Source organism: Anolis sagrei, chromosome 3, assembly GCF_037176765.1.
Source record: "Anolis sagrei isolate rAnoSag1 chromosome 3, rAnoSag1.mat, whole genome shotgun sequence".
In the NCBI taxonomy this organism is placed as follows: Eukaryota; Metazoa; Chordata; class Lepidosauria; order Squamata; family Dactyloidae; genus Anolis; species Anolis sagrei.
Window position 1 is genome coordinate 34,516,753 of NC_090023.1, and position 25,153 is coordinate 34,541,905.

General features: G+C 36.5%; 1 protein-coding gene across 8 annotated transcripts in view; it reads left to right on the forward strand.

Moving 5' to 3' along the window:
* The window catches only part of NBEA (neurobeachin), a 441,541-nt gene that overhangs the window by 28,292 nt on the left and 388,096 nt on the right, over window positions 1–25,153 (forward strand). For all 8 annotated transcript variants that reach the window (XM_060770825.2, XM_060770827.2, XM_060770830.2 and 5 more), the window contains exons 2-5: window positions 16,405–16,636; window positions 23,677–23,777; window positions 23,998–24,093; window positions 24,593–24,714. In XM_060770825.2, coding sequence (XP_060626808.2) covers window positions 16,405–16,636; window positions 23,677–23,777; window positions 23,998–24,093; window positions 24,593–24,714 — 551 coding nt within the window. The remainder of the gene's footprint in view (window positions 1–16,404; window positions 16,637–23,676; window positions 23,778–23,997; window positions 24,094–24,592; window positions 24,715–25,153) is intronic.

Consider the following 25,153-nt stretch of genomic DNA (forward strand, 5'->3'; position numbering starts at 1 on the left):
AATGTTTTAAAAAGCTTTGGGGATGTTGTCAGTTCCAAAAGATCAAAATATTCAGAGACACAAGACATTATTTTTATCATGTGACTCTATCATGTGATTTAAGCACATAAATGAAATGAGAAATAGCTCAAACACCTAATATCATATTGATGTTAAAAATATGAACTATTTTACCAGATATACACTGCGTTTTGAAGTCTTAGTTCAAAATGCAGTGTTCTTAATAAGCCAGAACTTTGGTCTTAAGCAAGAAATATTTTTGGAAGCATGTCTTTGGAAATACCTAAGCATCTTGGCTGCAAACAGTAAAATATATGCAACCCAGCTTCTGTTGTCTTTCACACTCTCATTCATACCACATCTAAAGTTTAAAGTGAAAGTTTTCACAAGCAAGAAGTTTTCAGAAACAAGAGAATATTAAGAAGCTCAGGATGTCTTCCTCAAGGATGACATTTAATGTCTTCCTCAAGGATTACTTTTTCCCCATTGGAAAGAAGGGGAGAAAATGGTAAGAAACCAAACTTTTCAAGTAATGATTTTTAATTCTCAAAAAAATATATACTCTAAGTCAAAACTGTCACCCCAAGTCTTCCTTGGTTTTGAAGGTGCAAATGGGGAAACTTGGAAGTTTCTGTTCCCAGGATGACAACAATAACTCCACCAAAATTCCACCGACTATAGACTCAAGGTCTTTTTAAAAAGGTTTAGCTGGAGAATACTGGAAACTGTGTTGTGGGAGGAGTCCCATTACTGTCTTCTTCAGATTACTTTAGGAGGTGGTACCAACTACCAATCAGGCCTGTCCTCACTATGCTCCTCATCTAAGAAACCAAATGGTGCCATGCCTGGATAATATTTTTAAAAGGAGCTGTTATGTGGCATCCCACAAAGGGTCATTGTATTCTCAATGCTTTTTAACGTTTCTATGAAACTGCTGGGTTAGATCATCTGGAGACATTGGACGGGATGTTATCAGTATGCTGATGACGCCCAAATAAATTTCTCCATGCCTTCAAAAGCAGCCTCGGCTAAGGACAATGTGTCTCCTCTGAATGAATGCCTGGATGAGGTAATGGGCTGGATAAAGAAAAAAATTGAATCTGAATCCAGATAAGACAGAAGTGCCATTAAAGGTTCTAACCTAGGGATGGAGGTGTGTCTGTCAACCAGTTCTGGATGGAGTTACACTCCCCCTGAAAGACTGTTTGCAGCTCGGGAATGCTTCTAGATTAGTCTCTCCAAATGCCAGCCTAGATAAATATGATGGCAGGGAGTGCTTACCACCTTTAACTGATACGCCAGTATTAAGGTGACATTGCCCCACATTATTCCAGATTAACTCCTTATGACTACCATGGGGCTGATCTGGCTCCTACACTAACCTAAGTAATCAGTGTAGAAGTGCCTTTTGTCTCTCTTGCTGAACCAGTGCGAGTAACTATTGAAATGACTGGGAACAAGCTAGATCGATCAAAAGAATTTGATCTTGAGTTATGACTGGTTATTAGAAGAATAACAAGCTAGTATTCTTACTGTTGTCATTATAATAACTAAAGGTATAACTCAGAGTTCTTTGAACTAGCCTCAGTCTTCCATGCCCTTTGCACATCACTCAATTTCCTTAGTAAATAATAATAATAATAATAATAATAATAATAATAAACCTTATTTGTACCCCGCCACCATCTCCCCAATGGGGACTCAGAGCGACTTACATGGGGCCAGGCCCGAACAACAATTACAATAAAGAAAACCAAAACACAACCAAAAACGCAAATAATAAACAACATTATAATTACATAAAACATATGAATACATAACAATATAAGAATTACAATAGACACAGGCACAGAAACAATGGGCAGGCTGCATGTAATGATTTAAAAACAAACTAATTAAAACTAATAAAAAACTCAGACAAGATAAAAGAGAAGCAGATAATATGCGGAGTAGTACTCATGGCAGGGGTTGTAGAGTCAAGCTTTCCCACAAGGGGGGGACATCTACTCCAATGACAGAACTTTAAGCTAAATAGTCATGTGAAATTGTATACCTACTCATCAAAGACACAGTGGAAGAGCCAGGTTTTAAGGTTCTTCTTAAAAACTTTTAGAGAAGGGGCTTTCCTAATTTCAGCAGGCAGTGAGTTCCAGAGCCGGGTGGCCACGGCGGAAAAGGCTGTCTCCTTTGTACTTACCAGGCGAGCTTGTGACACTGGCTGTGGCAAGAGCAGGGCCTCCCCAGAGGAGCGGAGGGCCCGAGATGGTTCATGGAGGGAAATACGGTCATGAAGGTAGGCGGGTCCCAAACCGTTTAGGGCTTTGTAGGTAATAGTATATGAGGATAACATTATGAATTAGAGAGTTTTCTCTTTATAATGTGGAGATACTTCATGTTAACTGGATTCTTAACTTGATTTGTTAAGGCAGAGAATGAAGATGTGACCTTCGGGCTCTTTTTCCTACTCCTGCCAAATTTTGGTGGAAAACTGCTAAATCCATAGTACAGTACAGTTGACTAACATAGTTAACCATCACCAGTTATGCCAAAAACTTGGTTGTACTGTTTCAAAGCATATCTCCACTGAACTGGAAGAGGAAATCTTTAATTTGGTACTTCTGCTATCACTGCTATAGCTAGCTAAAATGCATGGATTCCAAACTTGACTTGTTTTTTTTTTAAAAAAACTATAATAAAATTAATTTATTTTGTAATGGATTATTTAATGCATTAAAATAAATTAATATTTAATGGAATTATTATTACAAAAATATTGTTAATTTTTACACATTTTATCTGACTTACCTATTTTTGCCGATTTTGTTTATTAAAAAATGTACCCTGGCTTTTGAAGACATTGGAAAAACAGATTTTCATATAGAAATTGTGTTACCTTTCACAGATAAAGGAGGTTGTATAGGAAGTCATCTTTGCTGTGAAGAGGACAGAAGAAAATGTGACAGTGTCACCAAGACATTGCTTTTTCGTGTGTTTTTATGTATTCAGAATAGGAAAATGCAAAGAGCAGTTTAACAAGAATAGGAAAATACAAAGAGCAGTTCAACCATATTTCTATAATTTCATAAATATAAATTCTCTTATCAGTTTAGACACTATAATATATTTCCATTTCCAACATTGATCTCTCGCAAATTTTATATTGCTATTCAGTTTGTGCCTGTAAAGTGATATTGGGAACTGTGCCCATTGGAAGTTGGTATGGAAGAATGATTGCTGTGTCTTTTTGTTTGGGTTCTCAAATTAATTTCTAGTCCCTCAAAATGACAGTTTTTAATCTCTTGGGAATTGCAAAACTAATCATGCTTTCTTTCAGCTATTAGAGATGTGGCACATCAGCTGTTTTTACCAACTTAATTCTGAATATTTACTCATAGGCTAAACTAAAATTTCAAGGATTCCATAGCATTGAGCCATGGAACTTAAAGTGGTCAACCTGCATTAATTTTGCACTCTTTGTCATAAAATAAATGAGATTTTTTTACTTCTTTCATGAACAGGTCAAATGTCTCAAATTTTAACTGCAAATAAATTCCAAATGCAGTGCACTCTAAATACAATTCTGCTATTTATGATGTAAATGTATTATAGTGACCATACTAGTGAATGAATTCATATTTCAGAAATAATATAAATATACCATAATGGCTATTCTGGAAACTGAAATCATCTTTCAAACTATTTGTAATGTGCCGTTCTGCATCCTACTGTTATAGATAGTAATAGTTTGTGCTAGTTCCTTAATATCATCTGATCTCAGACATCTCAAGAGAGTTGCATCAGTAGACTAAGGGATTTCATGCTTTCATTTGCTTAAGCAGTAATATAAAGTCAACCGAGAAAGGTGTTTAACCATTCTTCCATTTTCCTATTTCCACATTTTTTAATGTAGTACATTATTGTTTGTATGAAACCTTTGCTTCCCAGGTACTGTAAGCTTTCAGTCTGTTCAGTCCTGCTGCTCTGGAAATAGGTTTAATGTAAACTGCTTAGTGTTTATCCACTGTTCTGTGCTAATTTTGATAATTGATAACAATATTTATAAAGGTGGAAATTCCCTCGCGAAGGCATTGTCTGCGATCCCATAAATAAGAGTTCCCGTTTCTCAGAAATGAGGTTTCTGAATTTTGACTTAGATTTGCATGGTATTGGGAGACCAAAATACAGGACATGTATTTTTAGAAATTACATTTGGAGAGGGGTTATTTTAAAAAATGTACATTAATTTCTATTATAGACTTGTGCTGATGGTAATTTCCTATCCCCCTCTCCCCACTTATCAGCACTTTAGTAATTCTCACTAGTTCTTTTACTTCTCCTGACTCAAAATGCAGCTGTTACTTTAAAAAGTAACTTTATTTATTTACGGTATTTTTTCTTCACCAATTTCCTCTGAGAATAGTGAATAATCAGTAAAACAGTTAACATAATTAAGCAATGTACCGAACTCTATATGCCCTCAGTTACAAAGAGGATAATAAAATTAAATTGAACCAAATTATTTAAACATACCTGGAAAAATAAATTATTTGCCAAAACTCATATGAATAAACACCAGGATAGCTTTAGAGGGAGGGCATCCCAAGGATGGCATGCCATAACTCCAAAAATGTTTACCAGTCCAGAGTGCAAAATTTTTGAGGATGAGAGCACTAAAACATAAGGTTTTTAAGGATTTGAATAATAATCAACTTCACTAACAATTGAGTGACACCCCATGACCCATTTGGAGATCTGGCATGATTTGTTTCTTAGCACTGATCCCAGTCATGAGCATTGCTGCTGTCTGAACTAATGGAAGATTCTTGGAAGTCTACAAAGGCAGCCCTGTGTGCAATATACCATTGGACACATGTGGAATTATGTTGGACTTTGCATTTCTTCACTCCCTGTGTTTATGTACAGTGCTCTCCTTTGTGCAGGATACTTTCACAAACATTGACTTATGAATATCTTTTGAAATGTTATATTTGTCTCTATTACTAATAAAAAAATTAAGATATTCTATTCTGATAGATATTTTACATATACTTTTGTTATTCTGTGGTTTGCATTATATGGGCAGCCTATAAATTTGCATGATTAGCAATGCCTTTTAAAAAAGAAAAGCTTTAATACACAGTTTGACAGTAATAATTAAACAGAATAAGCCAAGAAACCTCATAAATACAAGCAGATAACCAGAGAATAGAATAATTATCAAACAGGAATGCCTAATAGCCAAACCTTTAAGTTATGCTGCATTAAACTGGACTTACTTTGATTTCTTTACTTCCATTTAGCCCAGTGGTTCTCAATCTGTGGGTCCTCAGATGTTTTTGCCTTCAACTCTCAGAAATCTTAACAGCTGGTAACTGGCTGGGATTTTTGGAAGTTGTAGGCCAAAACACCTGGGGACCCACAGGTTGAGAATTACTTATTTATCCCATCATTGATGCTAAAGACTGCTTTAGGACATCCATGGCTATTTTTTTTTCAGAATGTCAAAAGTGAGAGAATTGACCAATAGTTTATCTTAAGAAAAACTTTTGCTGAACATTGTTAATGAGACCGAAAACTGTTCCATTCTATATACTAAAGCATCATGGGTGGATGTCATAGAAAAGATTGGTATGGACAAAATGATGGCGGGTGTTGCCAGATCAGATTACTATTTTGTTTGCCCCCAGTGAGCATCAATATTAATTATCCTTTTAGCATGCACAATTTTATTCTTGCAATATCCCTTAACAATGTTCTACTATTATGTGATCATGTTTTGCACATTCTCTCCATCCTTCATTTTCATTCCAAATGGAGTCCGAAAACATTTCAGCCAAATCATAATGTGCCAGTTTGGAAGTGAACAGCAAACTATCATTTTTATTAATTATGTCTTAGTGGCTAGAATCCATAGCTGAGAGCAAGATGCAGAACAAATCCCTATCTGCTGCTCAGCTTGCCTTTTGAGTATTCTGGACTTAGCATAAGAACTAGAGTCACTCATCTTTAGTGAGATACTACTCTCACTACTATGTTTCTTGTCACTGTTTCCCAGATTCTCTTTCTTTAGCTTAGGCCTAGTTTCCTGAATGCGATTTCAATTTTTAAAGTAGGCACCTTTTCAAATATTCCTAAAACATGGGGCATCAAGTCATCAGGCATATGGGAACACATATATTAGTAGTGTCACAACTATATGCCAGATGATATCAACTTAACAAATTAATTTGATACCCTAGTTATGAACAAGTATCTTGTTACTGCACCCAGCAAGTTTAATTAAAGTGTGTACACACACACACACACACAGAGTTGGCCCTTCATATCCATGGATTTAATCATCCACAGTGTAAACCCCTCCAATCCCCATACACGCAATTCAAAAAATCAAACTTTGATTTTACCATTATATATAGAGGACACCATTTTTATATGCCAGTATATATGATGAGACTTGAGCATCCACAGATTTTAATGTCCACAGGAAGTCCTAGAGCCAAACCCCAGTGGATACTAAGGGGCTACTGTATTTTACTCCTTGTTTAAATGTAAGAGTGCACTATATAAAATAAATGGTTTATTTTCCTTACATAAAATATGAATGTCATTGACTCTTGCATTATACATTCTATTTCTATTCAATTGAACAAAGCAGGGAAACTAATTAAATACACATGTTAAATTCTTAGACCTGAAGATTCCTTTTCTAAGTTTTAGCATTTAACATGTAAATGGTTTTCCTAAACAATCATGGTAACATTTTCAAGTGCACTATTCCATTTTTTCAGTTTTGTGTTTCACTAAAACAGAATTAAGAAATATCTGTATCTTTTTAGATTAAGAAAAGGAAGACCAACCGGAACTATTGCTAAATACTGAAATATAAATGCATCTTTCATTTTGATTTAATTTGGGCAGTGTGAATCTATTGATAGAAACTAATCAATGCTTTAGTTTAGCAGAAGTTTGGGTAATATGGGAAATAATGAAAGATACACTAGTTTGTTCTAGTTAAGAATAAGCATGTACTATGTAGATACTGAAACCTGATAGGCATGTGAAGTCTTTCATTTTTAATTTCTTTTAAGGTCAGAAACATGGTAGGTTATCTCCTTTTCCTTCAACTGTTCAAATAATATGTTTTAACCAAGATGCAAGTGCTTGATGTTTTGTGCCATAAATAACTTCAGATATAAATATCTTAACTCAATAAGGCAGAATCAGCCTTGATTTTAGAGGTTTTATTTTTGAAAGCCATCTCTAAAGAAGTATATATCTGTTTAAGAACAGTTTGCGAATGAATTATGCTTTAAAAAACAAACATGTTTACACTATTTTGCCTCTTGAAGACAGACCATTGGATTTGATGGGCCATTAGTCAAAATTGTTGCGCTTTAAGCAGATGAAGACAGCATTCACTGAGTGGGCTACTTGTATTTTGTGCAAATGCCTATGAAGCCATGTAGTCCAATATTTTTTACAATTCTATAAAAATAGATATATAGTTGATTTAGTGCTACAACTGGGAATGCGAATGGAATTACGTTTTAAAGGTAATTTATGTTTCATTATTGCCTTAATGAAACAGGTTGTATACGTTTGTATAAAGGGATATAAAGGGACTTTGTTTGGTTAGAATCTGATAGTATGTCCTGCCTCGCAGTTTAGGATCGTCCAGGGAGGCCCTGCTCTTAGTCTTCTCAAATTCATTTGGTGGGGATAACAGACAGGGCCTTCTCGGTGACGGACCCCCGCCTGTAGAATTCGCACCCCAGTGAGATTAGGTTGGCTTCATCCTTCCTGTCTTTCAGGAAGAAACTGAAATCATGGTTCTGGGACCAGGCTTTTGGACAGCAGGCATAACAGCACTTTGGATGTGGAATTGGACTGGAAATGGCTATATGACTTGACAATAATGCTTTTAATTTGCTTTTAATTTAATGTTCTATCTATTGTTTTAAATTGTTGTTATATTGTTGTATTTGTCTGTATGTTGAGGCATCGAATTGTTGCTGAGTGTAAGCCGTCCTGAGTCGTCCCCCCCCGGGGGGGGGGGGGGGGTTTGAGAAGTACAGGGTAGAAATGCTGGGAATAAAATAAATAAATAAATAAATAATAGTAAGGCCAATTACCATATACCGTATAAACCATTATTCTAACCTTCATTGTAAATGTGCTTACGTATCCTTCCAATACTCACCATAGTTTATTTTAACTCTACATTTTGGGGGGATATGCTGTGTGTTTGTGAATAAAGAAAAGTGGGAAAGACTGGTGCCAAGACAGGAGGATAGGAAGTTTTATGAATTGTTTGTATTATGCCCCGTGGATTCTGCATCAGATGTGAAACAAGCTTTACCCTCCTTGCATGAAAAAGAGAAGACTAGCAGCCACTCTTCCAGTCAGAGACTAGCCAAGTGTCCTTGGCTACTCAAAGACTAGCCAAGGATACTTTTTTGGTGTGCAGTATTGCTCAAGGTCAAAACAGTGCTAGTTACCTGGCCTCCAGAGAGATGTAGACAAAATTAACCAGGCTAAATCCTACCTCTCAGAGGCAGTATATGGCTGCCAACAAAACCTTCAAAAGAGTGCATCTAAGAATGGCATGCTGATAATAGCTGGAATGCTGAGTGGGGCAAGTAGAGTTCAGCTTTGTAAACCATGGCAGCCACGCTGAACAACATTGGAAACAACACTGTTCTAGTGCTTCGTGGATCCCTGTTTGTAATTTCTGTTTAATGACTATGTTCGTGGCTGAACCCCCCTGATCTTCTGACATGGGCTAATTACCTGATTCTAAACTTTCAATTGCTCTTGGTACATGCTCTTCACCTTTTCCTGTTACAGCTTTTCTGAGTTTCTGGTGACTGATTTAGTTTACTAGACCTCTGCTTCCTCACTTCTAGCTGAATGGTTGTGTCAGTCTGCATTAAATCAGATGATTAAGGATGACTGAGAAGCTCAGCTAGGAGTGACTTGTTCCCTCCATCCACCTGATATCTGAACACCACCATCCTTGCCGCTCCTCATGCTTCTTGCCCTTCCTCCTTCTCACTGATACATGTGAATAATAATAATCATATCATTATAATAATAAAAAACTTTATTTATACACCTCCACCATCTCCTATAGGGACTTGGGGCGGCTTACAAAATAGCACACATTGGTGCCATATAACACATAAAATTCAATACATCAACATTAAGATCGATAAAACAGTTACATAAAACCAAACATATACAATTAACAGAAGCAAAGGAAATCAGTAATAGCCGTTGATTAAAAGGTTCATGTGACTGAATGTACAAGGTATTGCACATATCTTCCGTCCTCACTTCCCCCCACTCTATTTACTCTCTGCCCTTCTGAGTAAGTTAATGCATAGGCACATCCTTCTTCCTATCCCATCCCATCCCATCCCAAAGGCTGAACACAGAATTGTGGTGGGATAGCTGTATAGTTCCTGGTATGTCCAGCTACGGTGAGGCCTAGCAGAAGGGCTGGTACCTAGCCTTAATGATAGTTGACATCACTGGGCTAGATTGGTCAGTGTCACAGTATAAATCAGATTCCTATCTTCCCAATTCTTGCTTTAAATTTATTGCAGCATCTTGCTGTTGTTGTTACAATCACCACCTAGTTATATAGTATAATCATATGGTGCTTTAAAATACCAGAACAAAAGCCAAATGTGTACCAAAAACAGAATTGTACACACAAACATATAGGGGTAGGAAGGAGTAATGCAACTGAAATACAAAAACAAGTGCAATGCAATATATCATCTGGACCACATGGAAATGCTAGGCTCTCTGTGAAAGTGTTCATTATAGTACCCCTCCTTTCCCTCCCCTTAAATAATTTCACATGAAGGAGGTAGCATGCCAGCTATGTGCATGATCACACATTTTTTAATTTGAACATTAAAAGTGGGTTATTCTTTTTTACATCAATATTTGGTAGCTATTTTTAAGTAAAAATGTCTAACATCAGGGCAACTGAAGCAAATCATTTTATTTTGTGGTGATGATAGTCCTGAGATTTGAGTTTAAAATCAGGGATTGACATTCTTAAAGAGTATTTCTTATCAGAGTTGGCAATCTGTTTTTGCCTGTTTTCTCTAAGGTATCTGGCTTGTAGAAGCAATTACAAATCAATGTTCTTTAGAATCATAGAATCGTCAAGTTGGAAGGGCCATCCCTAGGCCATGCGGGAACACATAATCAAAGCCCCCTGACAGATGGCCATCCATGTTTAGACTGAGCCTGAAACTAAATGACTCAGAATTCAAAGTTTCATCTTCCGATTGTTGGGTACCAGTCAACAATCTGGCAGACTGATTTTGGGCCGATTCAGTTTGTGGAGTCATTTAAAAAAAAACAGTTCTGCTTACAAAATATACACTTGCTCCAACCTGCAGATAACTGGTATGTGAATGAATAAAGAAATTTGTCATTATTGTGCTTAAGCAATAACATTATGTTTGTAGTAAATGCTAGTATTTATCATTTTTTCCAAGACCTTTAAAATCTTTGCATTTGGCATGGTGACTATTGATTTTCTTTCTTTACAAAGTAAGCACGTGGAAAAATTAGCACTTGGCAAGATTACTGGGTGACACGTGGACCTGGATTAATACCATTTTTAGTTTAAAATACTAAGAATAGCATAACTGAAAAAGTTATTGGTGTCATCAAAATTAGCAGTTACAGACCTCTGTGTTAACTGTCAGAGATAAAACGTTTTCCATTTGTTGTGGTTATCATAATAAAGATTCAATAATTTCAGTTAATTGTTAGTTATACACATGGCTATAACATGGACTGTTTCCTGTAAGGAATTGCTTTCTTGTGACCTCTTATCCATCTAAGTAGAAATTAATCAATGATGCTAGCAGTAAATGCAGCAATCTGCAACTATGCTGTATATTTTTTTATTTCTCCATGAGAATGCCCACACAATGAATTCTTGTTCATTTGAATACTGCACTTTTGGTACTGGATCTTTCTTTGGATTATCTTCTTTTGCATTTTTTCTTATTTTCCCATGAAAACAGAACTCTTAACATGCTTGAATTGGGAATCTTTAGCTTTGAACAGTTTACTGCTGGCATACATTGTCATGTGTTTAACATGTTCAATATATAAAAATACATAGCTTTACAGACAGACAGATAGATAGTGTCCAGGAGTTTAAGGAGACTGGTATATGTCCAAAAACGTTCATTCGAGGAGTCTTTGAATAAGGGGAATGCTTGCCTGCTCATTATGATTGGCATGTATTCATTTTATATTAATGACAGCATCCAATAAGTATTCAACATGTTGTGGTGGTTTGAGCTTTGACCTATGTCTTTGAATAGTCTGCTCAGCCATGGAAAACCACTGGGTGACCTTGAGCAAATCACATTCTTTGGACATGGAGGAGGAGCAATCCATTCACTAATCTCTCAGCTTCAGAGGAAAGTAAGAACAACCTTCCTCTGAACAAATCTTTCCAGTAATTGCAGGTCATTAGTCAGAAATGATTTGAAGACATTCAACAAACATATCCAAAACAGCATTCCATTGTATGAGTAGTAAGAGGGAGTGAACCTCCTCTCCACCGGTCCCCTTCACACAACCCCACAAAATTCTGGAAAGTGCCCAAACCCAGTATTCAGGCAGTGTGCGGACAGTGAAAAAAAGAGTGAAGAGGAGAAGGGAATTATTTTCTTGCTACCAGTATTTGGCACATATGTCTTTTGAATCCCTATCAAAAGAAATATGAGAGCCATCCTGAAGAAATATCCAATTGGAAGGGAATTAATGGTTCATGAAAATTAATTTAACCTTGGATGGCAAAGCTTCTTGAATTCCTATAGATTACAAGAAATGAGACAGATTTAGATGGGGCCTATTTTGTACTAGGAATTGTTCTGTTGTTTTCACTGGTATCAGAAAACGTAGATTGAAATACCATTAACCTAAATGATTTAACTTAAACCAAGCATGGCAGAGTGATTCAAAACACTTAATAGTTACTTATATACTGGCATAAATCAGGCACTTAATATTCGATTATGAATAAAAGTTTGAAGATTGATGCTGTAGAAGGAAGTTATTATACTGTTAAATAGAAGAGCAGTGATTTATTATTTGAGCTGCTATTGAAGTTGCTGTGTCTTGCCATTTACTGTCAGCTAAAATATATTTGAGTTACTACAGTTATTTGCTATACAATATACTGAAATTTAGCATAGCTGAGCTTATTTTTAGCAATGGATTGTTATGTTTGTTTCATGAGGTAAATGTAAAGATGTAAAGAGGAAACAATGCTGAATAAAATATTTTAGTGCTCTTTATATGAGTATCTTGCTATATTATTGTAGTGGTGTACGTTTTATGTATAGGATAGAATCTATAACAGTAATCTTTGTATTCTGTCCTCTTAAGCTCAGAGTAGTTGAATTCAGGGTAAGAGGATAAAAAAGCCTTGGAACTATTTCCTAATGGCAATGTTGTAAATACTGAGAGTGATATTTAATTGCAACAGCATATGCTGCTGAGTAGGCTGCTGGCGTGGCTATGGAGTCAACCCTCTTCAATAGATGCATAACTTTTATGTTTCTACTCATCTTTGAGAATGGACTGCCCCTAAGGAAAGTGCTTTTAATAATGTGCTGTATTGTCTGAGGTTGTTTTTATTAATGTGTCTGCTTTCAAATTCCTTTCAATATTGTTGCTGATAAATTTTATTTATTAAATTTTGTTTGTTTTAAGTGATATCCAATACTCCAGAGGACAGGAGCAGGATTCAAAATGATCTTGACAGATTAGAGAGATGGGCCAAAACTAACAAAATGAAGTTCGACAGTGAAAAATGCAAGATACTCCACTTTGGCAGGAAAAACGAAATGCAAAGATACAGTATGGGGGACAATGTCTGGCTCGAGAGCAGTACGTGTGAAAAAGATCTTGGAGTCCTTGTGGACAACAAGTTAAACATGAGCCAACAATGTGATGTGGCGCCAAAAAAAGCCAATGGGATTTTGCCCTGCATCAATAGGAGCATAGTGTCTAGATCTAGGGAAGTAATGCTACCCCTCTATTCTGCTTTGGTTAGACCACACCTGGAATATTGTGTCCAATTCTGGGCACCACAATTCAAGAGAGATATTGACAAGCTGGAATGTCTCCAGGGGAGGGCAACTAAAATGATCAAGGATCTGGAGAACAAGCCCTATGAGGAGTGGCTTAAGGAGGTGGGCATGTTTAGCCTGAAGAAGAGAGGCTGAGAGGAGATATGATAGCCATGTATAAATATGTGAGAGGAAGCCACAGGGAGGAGGGAGCAAGCTTGTTTTCTGCTTCCTTGGAGACTAGGACGCGGAACAATGGCTTCAAACTACAAGAGAGGAGATTCCATCTGAACACGAGGAAGAACTTCCTGACTGTGAGAGCCGTTCAGCAGTGGAACTCTGCCCCGGAGTGTGGTGGAGGCTCCTTCTTTGGAAGATTTTAAACAGAGGCTGGATGGCCATCTGTCATGGGTGATTTGAATGCAATATTCCTGCTTCTTGGCAGGGGGTTGGACTGGATGGCCCATGAGGTCTCTTTCAACTCTTTGATTCTATGATTCTATGTGGATTTTCTTTTATCTGTAGCTCTTTTAATATGTGTAAGACCCTTGACTCCCAAAGAAGGAGAAGAGGCAAGGAATAAAAAAATAAATACTTATATGGAAACAAAATAGCACTTTCACTCACAATGACTATTCAGGCACCGAACAGAATCTCTGAATTTTAGGTATATTACTAGAAAAGCACTTGTAAACTCATGGAGCAAGTGGCATAGGAAGACCACTGTAATTTGTAATCACCTTAAATCAGTTAAATGCTGACTTTATTGAAGTTTGTGAATGATGTCCCTACCATAAATGCAATGTTGGTGTCAGTCCTGCCCAAGGGACTTCTTAGTATCGAAGATACTAATCCCATCGGTACCAAAGGCCCTCTTGGTTTGGAAGAAAACTTTGTTTTTGTAGAAGTCTTCAACTACTCCATTAGTTTTTCAACATCAGCAGTTAACAATAAGAGTGATTGTGTTGGGATTAGCATCATAGCATCTGTAATTTTGCAGCTGGGAAGTCTGAATATTAATCTGTTCATAAATTGTCCTGCACTCAAAACTCAGACGGTGCTCAGGAAAGGGAGGAGGAGGGGAATAGAAATGAGCTGTCTCTTCAGGACCATTTTTCAAATCTATAAGCTTCTTTACTTTGATATCAATCAGTGCTTAAGAGACGGGTCTTGATACCACTCACCACTCTCCATATCTTCAGAAGACTAGTACTACACTTTAGATAAATCTTCTCCTTTTTGTCTTATCAGGCAAGAACATCTCCAATATAGATTAGGAGGGGTTTTTTGTCATGTCAGGAGTGACTTGAGAAACTGCAAGTCGCTTCTGGTGTAAGAGAATTGGCCGTCTGCAAGGACGTTGCCCAGGGATGCCCAGATGTTTTGAGAGACTTCTCTCATATCCCCCATGAGGAGCTGGAGCTGATAGAGGGAGCTCATCCGTGCTCTCCCCGGATTCGAACCTGCAACCTGTCGGTCTTCAGTCCTGCCGACACAAGGGTTTAACCCACTGTGCCACCGGGGGAATAATTAGGAGGTAATTCACAACATTCATAATGTAGTGACCAGTATAAGCTATTCTACCTTTCCTTTTGTAGGAATAGGCCCCCATCTCCATAATAAAATACCATGTGTAGTGATATCAAGACTGGGTTGAAAGATTTGTTATGACAATAATTATATCACCATTCTTATTTATTTATTTATTTATTTACGACATTTATATGCCACCCTTCTCACCCCGAAGGGGACTCTGAGCAGCTTACAAAGTATATATACATACAATATAATATATTATTAGCATAGTACAATATCAGTTTTAAATATTGCTATATTATACTATACCAATTATATTACATTCTTGCCTACCTTGCCAAACTTCCTGCAGCAATTATGGTGTAAGTTAGGGGTGGGCAACTGCAATGAGTCTAGGGGCCAGTTTTCCCCTCCTGAGACACCCTCTTGGGTCATATAGATTCCCCTTCAAAAAAACCTCACACACATAGAAAAGATAAAACTTCATTTCTTGTTTGGAAAATTGGATACTTCATAGTGTTAAACTACATCAGCTCTGCAGCGTATTTAAAAAGAAAAATTGGTATTCCCATATGCTTGCAGAGAGGTAGTTCACTGCAGGTACACCACCTGTAGAATAAGACTGCTCATTTAGTTTTTTATAATGAATGATAGGTCAGATACATGTCCAATATATATTTAGGCAAGGAAATCAACACTGTGACCTTTAATGTCTCCAGGTTTCTTTGTATGACAACAGCTGTATACTTTAAAATGAGGGAAAGGGTGAGGAGTCCAGCAGGTGACTTATTTTAGCTTGAGCATTTGGTCTGCTTCTATGAAAGTAATTTATCTTGAAGAGCAAATACCATATTTGCGCAATTTCTTTTGACTAAATGACCTCGCCAGACTTAGGGTACACATTAGATTCGTGTCTTACAGTAATCTTTGTGCTGAGCCAAAGGGAAAGCTGCTTCAGGAGCTGCACCTGACACAAATTGTTTTTTTTTTCCTGACTGCATCTCTCTGTGCGTTTGTTGCTGCTGTGCATTGCTGATTTCACTCAGTACATAGGGAAACCCTAAGAAAGAGGCTGTTTTTCTCATTTCAGTTTGGAGATAGAGAGAGAAAAGAAAGCTGGAAGAAAGAGGAGCTATGTTTGACAGGGATAAGAGGTCACTTCATATTGAATTAGATAATGTATAGGTTAAGGAAGGTCAATGGAATAAGAGTAAATTCTCTATAGTTAAATTTCTATTATGAATTTGCATATATTCTATGTTTTATGTATGGCTTTGCATAGAATCATAGGGTTAGAAGAGACCACAAGGCCCCCGCATAGTGAAAGTTCTCTCAACAAGATTGCAGTTCCATTTAAATCCTGAGCAGCAAGATTTTGTTTATGTGGTCCCAATTAATGCAAGCAGATCCTGTACTGGAGCTTTGCAAGGTGCTGAAATTTTGTGTATGTGCCAGAGTCACTATAAAATACACAATTTGTGTTACTGTTTGCTGAAAGTTTATATAAAACTGCAATTTGTCTGGGTTTGCAATATTTAATAATATAATTTTGTTTGCAATATTCAGTTATGAAGTCATCCCATAAAACCTAGGAGAGTGCTACACATTCTCAAAATGACAACAGAAAAAGAAAACCTTGTTTAGAGTCTTCATAAACACAAAGTATTAATTCAGGTAAATACAAAGTATCTGCCTGAATCTTATCTTGTAAATAAATTAACCTTTTGTATTTGTTTGTTTTTTCCAGCTGGTTGGTGGAGAATTCGATCTAGAGATGAACTTTATAATCCAGGATGCAGAAAGTATAACATGCATGTCAGAACTCTTAGAGCACTGTGATGTAACATGTCAAGCAGAAATTTGGAGTATGTTCACCGCCATCCTTCGTAAAAGCGTACGCAATTTACAGACCAGCACAGAAGTTGGTTTAATTGAACAAGTGCTACTGAAGATGAGTACTGTGGATGATATGATTGCAGGTATAAACCACTAAACAGATAAGTATAATCTAATTTTTAATGCTGCAGAAGCCTGGTTAATTACAGTTAAAGTAGATTTTATGATGGAGAGATGGAGCGGCCATATAGAACAGGCCCTCATTAGCAATTAGCAAATTATTGCCTCATTTGTTTTATGAGCCATGCCTACTGATGTCAAAATGGAAGTGTCCTGAAGAAATGTGGCTGTAGAATATAACTAAGGTTGAGCAAAGTACAATTTATACCATTTATAATTTATAAATTTATACAATTTATAAAGATAATAATTTCCCCCTATAAGACGTACATTGTTATATATATAAATTTAAACATTTTCCCCACATGCAGCTTTATTTCTTCATCAAGATTTGCCATCTTAACCTTAATTTTTAAAGAAATGTTTATAGACCAAATTGTGAAACTAATGAAAGTAAACTTTATACCTAAATATAAAAAACTAAAACAAAAAGCTGAGAATTGATGTTAATAACGTTTGTTTTCATAACAACATATAACATATTCTTGAATGAGATATAAAGATTATACAAATTTCCTCATGTCAATTTTGGGTTTTTTTTTTGTTTTTCTTAAAATATTTAAATTTGCTTTGTAATTTATACATCAAAGCGTGATTGAATATGTCTTGTTTTCACATCTGTACATAAGCCGTTTTTCTCAAGGTTGATCAAAATCAGTTGTTTTTAAAAATAAAAATCCAGATTAAAAAATTTAAATATATCTTTTTAATATGATTTTAAACATATTTTATTCACTTCTTAAAATACGCATATTCCTTCTTCTACCACATGATCTTATGGTGGTAAGGTATACAAAACTTGGAATTGTTTAAAGCTGTTTAAAATAACTTTTAAAATAATAAAAATATGATGTAAATACTTTTATATTAAGTTGAAAGGGTGAAAGCCGGTTAAAAAGTTTAGAACAATGTAAAACCATACACAGAAACAAAGAGATTGAGTGAGTAGCCAGGTTTTAACTGGCAGTACTCCCAAATTGCATGCCTACTCCTTCAGGGGAAGTGCATCCTCACTCAGGACATGGTGTTTACCTAGTTCCTGGACCTGAGGATCATCAATCCTTAGAGCTCCTATTTGCCCAGAATTTAACTTTAGTTTGTGGTACTTTATCTAGCCCATCATAGGCACTGGTTCTGATTCCTCTCTTATCCAAGATGGATAAGAGTGAACCTTGCATGTGGTAGAATGGACCAATTCAAGCATCTTGAATCACATCATTTGACCACAATAACTGGAAATGATCCTAAAAAGTCTGTCCAGACACTCCATATAGGAATCTACGCGTTCCCTTCGGTCATCTGGAGAGGCCCTGCTCACGATCCCACCTGCATCGCAAACGTGTTTGGTGGGGACGAGGGACAGGGCCTTCTCTGTGGTGGCCCCCTGACTCTGGAACTCTCTCTTCAAGGATATCAGACAAGTCCCAACACTGGCAATCTTTAGGAAGATCCTGAAGACCTGGCTGTTTCCAGTGTGCCTTTACAGATTAGGAAACTCCTGGCATCATGTCCCAAATGCACTTTGTCAGAGACCAGGATTGTCTGCACATTGCACTTATCTCCAAAAACTGCTACATACCTCCTGTCAAGTTCAGCACTTTTAAATTCTGTCCATTACATTTGGCCCGGCCTTTAGGTTTTAATGCGTCATGATTTTATTGTTTTGCTTGATGTTTTACTATTTGCTTATGAGTTTTATTGTTGATATTTGTATGTTGTTGTTGTTGGCGGCCTTGGCCTTTGTAAGCCGCATTGAGTCCTTCGGGAGATTTTGCGGGGTATAAATAAAGCTAATAATAATAATAATAATTGTCCAAGCTCTGAAAAAATGTATCCTTTAGCTCTAAGTTTACTTACTGGTATATTAGTTTTAAAGTACTTGATTTAAATTCGTTTTTGAAGTTTTTATTCAAAAAAAATCTCTGGTCAGAGGTAACCCTTTGAATACTAATAATAACAACTTTCAATTGTTGTCTTTGAATATGTTAACAGCAGTTAATGGAGACTGGAGATAGCCTGACATGTCTTGTTCTGTACATGGTGTACATGAAGTGCTTCTCTCTTGCTCTCTTCCCCTATCTCTCAGACTAAGTGTAAAGATAGAGAAGGTAAATGAATAGAAAATTTAGGTAGATATATTGACCAAAGCTAAAAAGAAATCCATCTGCACGCTCTGTTACTGTTTTTTGATAAACAAAAACCAGAAGAATAAACCTTATTAATACAATTGAAAGGCCTGTTGATGGTAGTAATGTTGCTATATCATGAAAAAATATATAAAATTGCTTTAACAATTACAGCCAGTTCTTTTCCTGAATGACTTCAAAAGTTTATTTTGCTTCAGTATTAAAATGATTAAATTACCACACCATTTTTGATTAATTGAAAATAAGTCTCAATCCAGTTCAGAATAATTACTTTCTAATAAAATCTCCATCTATTAATATGTATTATTAAACAATAACTGTTAGAATAATGGTTAAATAGAATTTTCCTCACTGATGATTTAAGCTTTGATTTTAATCATTAAAATGACCTTCAGAGAAGGAATTTAAATTATGAATTCAGTCAATTTGACGTAAATCCTATCAACCCTGTTTTTTTCCTGTTGTTTCTCCTTTATGTCATACCCATTTATGTGTTCTCTGGCATTTTGCAGAGTTTATTTATTTATTTATTTATTTAAATTTATTTAAATATTTATTTAAACGGCCCCAGCCCAGTTTATCTGGCTAAATGCATCTCCCTTTATGAACCACTGAGGAAATTAACATCTTCTGGGGTGGCCCTGCTCTTGGTCCCACCACCTTCACAGGCACGTTTGGCGATGACAGGAGACAGGGCCTTCTCAGTGATTGCCCCCCTCCCTCCTGTCCTTCAGAAGGATGGTGAAGACCTGGCTGTAGGACTAAGCCTGTGGGGCAGTGCAATGAGGCAAAATGATGTCCTGAGATGGTTTTTAAGCAACTGACTTTCATGTGGATATAAGTGACGTTATGTTTGCATATATTTATGGTTTTATGTCCTGGCATTGAATGTTTGCCATATATATGTTGTGCTCTGCCCTGAGTCCCCTTCAGGGTGAGAAGGGCAGAATATAAATGTTTTAAATAAACAAACAAATAAATAAATCATTTATATCACATCCTTCTCAACCCCCGAAGGGGGACTCAGGGTGGCTTACAATAGGCAATCATTAGATGCCAACAAAGAACAATTACAGCACAGCAATTAACACAAACAGGTCAACAACAGTAAAAATACATTAAAAATAATGGCCCTTAAAATATTAACACAACCAAGTCTAAGTCCGCAAATCCAAATCATAATCCAGAGTTCCAGTCCAAGGTCTCTTCATTGCTAATTTTCACGAGTCATTACAGTTGATGCTCAGCAAGTAGCTCGAATGCTTGGTCCCAGAGCCTATTTATTTATTTATTTATTTATTTCGAGGTTTTATATACCGACCCTCTCCCCTTCAAAGAGGGATTCGGACCGGTTCACAACATGTGTTAACATACAAAGAATATACAATAACAACACAATGCCACTTCATAACACGATTAAAATATCAGCACCATACACATTAAAACATTATCATCACAGTTAAAAGAGCCAAATTGTCCAACACCATCACAATACCATTCATCATCCTCCTTTCATGTGGGCAAAGAATTAAATCAGTTGTCAAATGCCGCGTTCCGCAACCAGGTCTTTGTTAGTTTCCTGAACGTCATGAGGGAGGGGGCAGTTCTGATCTCTAATGGCAAGGAGTTCCAAAGTCGAGGGGCCACCATCGAGAAGGCCCTGTTCCTCGTCCCCACCAGCCGTGCTTGTGCAGGCGGTGGGACAGAGAGCAGGGCCCCTCCAGACGATCTTAGTTGTCTTGAGTTTTTTCCTGAAGGAGAGGAGAGATAGAGTCGCCCTGATTTCACTGGGGAATGCATTCCACAGACTGGTGGCCACCACCAAGAAGGCTCTTTCTATCGTCTCTGTCAGTCGCGCTTGCGAGTGTGGCAGAATTGAGAGCAGGGCCTCCCTCAATGATCATAAACTCCAGGGTGGGTCGTAGAGGGAGATACATTCAGACAAGTAAACTGGGCCGGAACCGTTTAGGGCTTTATAGGTTTTTATAGTCTAGTTTACAGAGCTATTATTATTGTTTTATTTTCCTCCTTTAATGTAAACTGGGGGTAATGAAATGTAGCTTATGGAGGGAAGCGCTATTCCTGTACATGTTATGCCACATATGGGGCATGTAAAAAAGGATATGATATTTTTGTCTTTTTAAAACATTTTGAGTCGTTCTTAGAGAATGGAGCACTCGGGAACTGGGAGACATAACAATTTATCATTATTTTAATGGATTTTCATTTTTTTTAATTCCCCAAATGTGTAGGAAATATTTGTAAATTATTTTTATTAATTGCTCTTTTGGGATGTAATGTGAGCTTCTGGTACTGCAGAATTGGGGTTCGGGCCTGCCCATGGCCATTGCTTTTTCATCTGTTCTACAATATACCACTATGGTTCTTGTAAGAGTTGGTTCTTTAGTATAAGGAACCATTTGTATCCATTGACTAATACACAAATAGGTAAAAGACATGTGTGCTAAGACGAAAAGTCTGTGGAAGAATAGTGGTGGCATGCCTACTGCTCATTACTTGCCCTGTATTAAGATGTTGCTTAGATTATATAACCTGTTTTCATTTAGTTGGGTTTGGTGGTTGAACCATAAACTCACACTCATCTAAGGGTATAGCAATGGAGACATTTTCAGTATGGATAAACTACTGTGGAAGGCTAGGGGTTGCTGCATTAATTCCCTACGAGATCTTGCAATGCCACACAAGCTTTTCACCATGTTTAGGATTTATGATCACTATATCTGAGGACTTAGTGAGTGGTCACTGTTGCACTTTGTGAGGACAGATGTTGTACGTCGCCGCTATTTTATAGCTTGTTGGATTTTTTAATATCTTTATTTAATAGGGGTTTATTGCTGTTTTATATGTAATGAGGATAATTTTATTCTTATTATATTTACCTTTTTGTATTTTGTTGTATTTGTATTGTGTTGCACTATTGAGTGTGTCCTTTGAACTGCCTTGAGTCCCTCCGGGAAAATGGTGGCAGGATACAAAAAAAGTGTTGTATTATTATTATTATTATTATTATTATTATTATTACTATTACTATTATTATTATTATTAAAGATGTGTGTGTGTGGTAGGTGAGTTATGTGTTACATTTTGTATAAACTACTGCAATGCACTCTACATGAGGTTGCCTCTGAAGATGGCCTGGAAGTTTCAATTAGTCCGATGGGAGGCAGCCAGATTTCTAACTGGACCAGTGTACAGGGAGCATATTACTCCACTGTTATGTTGGCTCCACTGGCAGCCAGTTCGCTCTGAGCCCAATTCAAGGTGTTGGTCTTGGCCTATAAAGCACTAAATGGTTCTGGCCCAACTTACCTGTTTGAACACATCTCCTCCTATAAGTCAACAAGAGCTTTAAGATCAGCTGGGGAGGCCCTGCTCTTGATCCCATCTCCTTTACAAGCATGATTGCTGGGGACGAGAGACAGGGCTTTCTCAGTGGCGGCCCCCTGGTTGTGGAACTCTCTCACAAGTAACATCAGGCAAGGCCCATCTCTTCTGGTCTTCAGAAAAAATGTAAAGACATGGTTCTACAATGGACTGCTTAGGATGACAATTTGAATCGGCGAATTGTTTTAATGTATATTTATAACTGTTTTACTTGTGCTAATTGTATTTTATGCTATGTTTTATTCTGTGTTGGCACTGAATAGTGCCGGTTAGTAGCCGTCCTGAGACCTTATTCAGAGGTCGATAAAGACAGGATACAAATGCCCTAAATAGAATCTATATAAATAAAAATGTAATGTCAGTTTGTGGGATTTACATAACTCAAAAACCACTGGACGATTTGACACCAAATTTGGACACAAGACACCTATCTGGCCAATGAGTGACCATCACTCATAAAAACACTAAAAGACACAGTGGAAGGGACTTCAAAAGCCAAGAAAACAAAACAAAACAATAACATTACAACACATGCACAAAACCACATTTATACATATATACACATATACACAAATACACAAATATATACACACACAAAACACATATACCCAGACTGGGCCACAACAACGCGTGGTAGGGGACGACTAGTAAATAAATAAAAACTAATTCTGTACACAAGTGTTTGCAGAATAAATTATTATGGTTTCGACACAGTCTGAATAAGGATCATGAGCAAGGATTATGACTGAATGGAATCATTCATTTTATATGTTTCTAACCTGTTTTATTCTATGTATTTTATTTGCTTACCATTTCAACTGTTTTAGTTTATAGGATATGTTTTATAACTGTGTTAAGCGGCATTGAATCTTGCCGGAGTTGTAAACCGCCTCGAGTTCCTCTCCAGGGGTGAGAAAAGCAGGGTACAAATGAAGCAAACAAACAAACAAACAAACAAATAAATAAAGTGAAATAGAAATTAATGAAACACTTTCAATTATCATTTATTATCATTTGTCAAAACCAGTGAACTTTTCTAGGAGCTAAAAATTGCATTTTATGCTAGTAAAAACACAATAAAAAAATCACAATATTTGCCTTTTGATTCATGGTGAACCATCACAGGGTTTTCTTGGAAATAATTGTTGAGAAGGGCTTTATCTTTGACTAGGTCATCTAGTGAGTTTCTGTTCCTCAGTGGCCATTCAAACCTTGTTCTCCAGAATTGTAGCTTGATGCTCAAACCACTACACAATGCTGGGTCTTGAACTTTATTTCTATTTAAGAGCAGGCTTGCTTTCTTAGTAATTTAGAATGAGCTATACATTTTGTTGAAGAACCTGGCATAGATTGTATAGAATTTTTACTTTTAATCATGAGACGAGCTTGTATTGTGAAGTAATATTTTGGCAAAAAATTAAGAAGTGCAGTAATTTTATTTTTCTTTGAAGATCTGCTCGTTGATATGTTGGGGGTTCTTGCAAGCTACAGCATTACTGTCAAGGAGTTGAAGCTTTTGTTCAGCATGCTTCGTGGTGAAAATGGAATTTGGGTAAGCTGTACCTACTGCAGAGATACATGTGATTACTTCTCCGTGGCATTTTGTGTTTGCAAAAGTTTAGCTAATTATGAAATAATAATAACAAATTGATATTTATTATATTTTATTTCTAGTTTTTCTGGAAAATAGTTAGTAGTTCATGTATTGCAAGGATTTGGTTATCAAATAGTCTCTCTATATAACAGTTAAATGGCTTTGTTGTTTTTAACAGCCTAGACATGCAGTCAAGCTTTTGTCAGTCCTTAATCAGATGCCACAGAGACATGGTCCTGACACTTTTTTCAACTTCCCAGGCTGCAGTGCTGCAGTAAGTTTTAATTTCTGTCTTTCATAGTATTTTTAAAAGAACTGTTAGATAAGTTTCAAGATACAAGTTTGTACAAACATTCTACATATTTGGTACTTTACTGTATTTTCTGTGTTTCAGTAATATTTATTGAGTCTGAGTCGATGTTTTTAAATGTGTATGTGTTTTATTTTATTGTATTTTATACTGTTCTTCATTTTTACATTTGTTTTTAGGCACTTTGTGCTGTCTGTAAGCTGCCTGAGTCCCATTGGGGAGATGGTGGGATATAAGAATAAAGTTATTATCTGAGTTGTTGCCTCCCACTTTATTGGTCTGGAACAGGTTTCACAATCTGTTAACGACATATCATTGGCCCACTTTCCTTGCGTTAATTATGGTATTATGGCATGGTTAGATTTGAGAATTTAGTTACAGTTACAGTTAATGATTTCATTTTTACAAGTTTAATTTAGCTAAATAGTGTAATGCTTCATGCATCTTTTTATTTCTTCCTTAGGCAATTGCATTGCCTCCTATTGCCAAGTGGCCTTACCAAAATGGGTTTACGCTGAACACCTGGTTTCGCATGGATCCATTGAATAATATTAATGTAGATAAGGATAAACCGTATCTTTATTGGTAAGTGAAATGGACATAGCTTATCATTGTTCTTTTCTTTTAAAAAATAAATTATTAATGAGTTCATTTAAAATACTTGCTTCTGTCAGTATAATGCATGCTTCCTTCAGAACAAAGGACAACTGTTTAAAAAAGAAATAAGGCTTTTAAAAAGATTATTGTAAGCAGCTGAAAGTGTCTTAATAAATAGAAAATGCCTTGTATAGTAATTATTTGCATTTTCTTTCCTAAACACAGCTTTATTCACATGTAAATGTGTGCGGGATTTCAGTCTTGATGTATTTAATTTCACTTTTGAATATGTACATTTTGAACAACACTCTTCACCATGCAAGTAAAATGCATCATCTACAACTATAGGATCATGAGGAGACAGGAGAGCCTAGAGAAGACAATTATGCTGGGGAAAGTGGAAGGCAAAAGGAAGAGGGGCCGACCA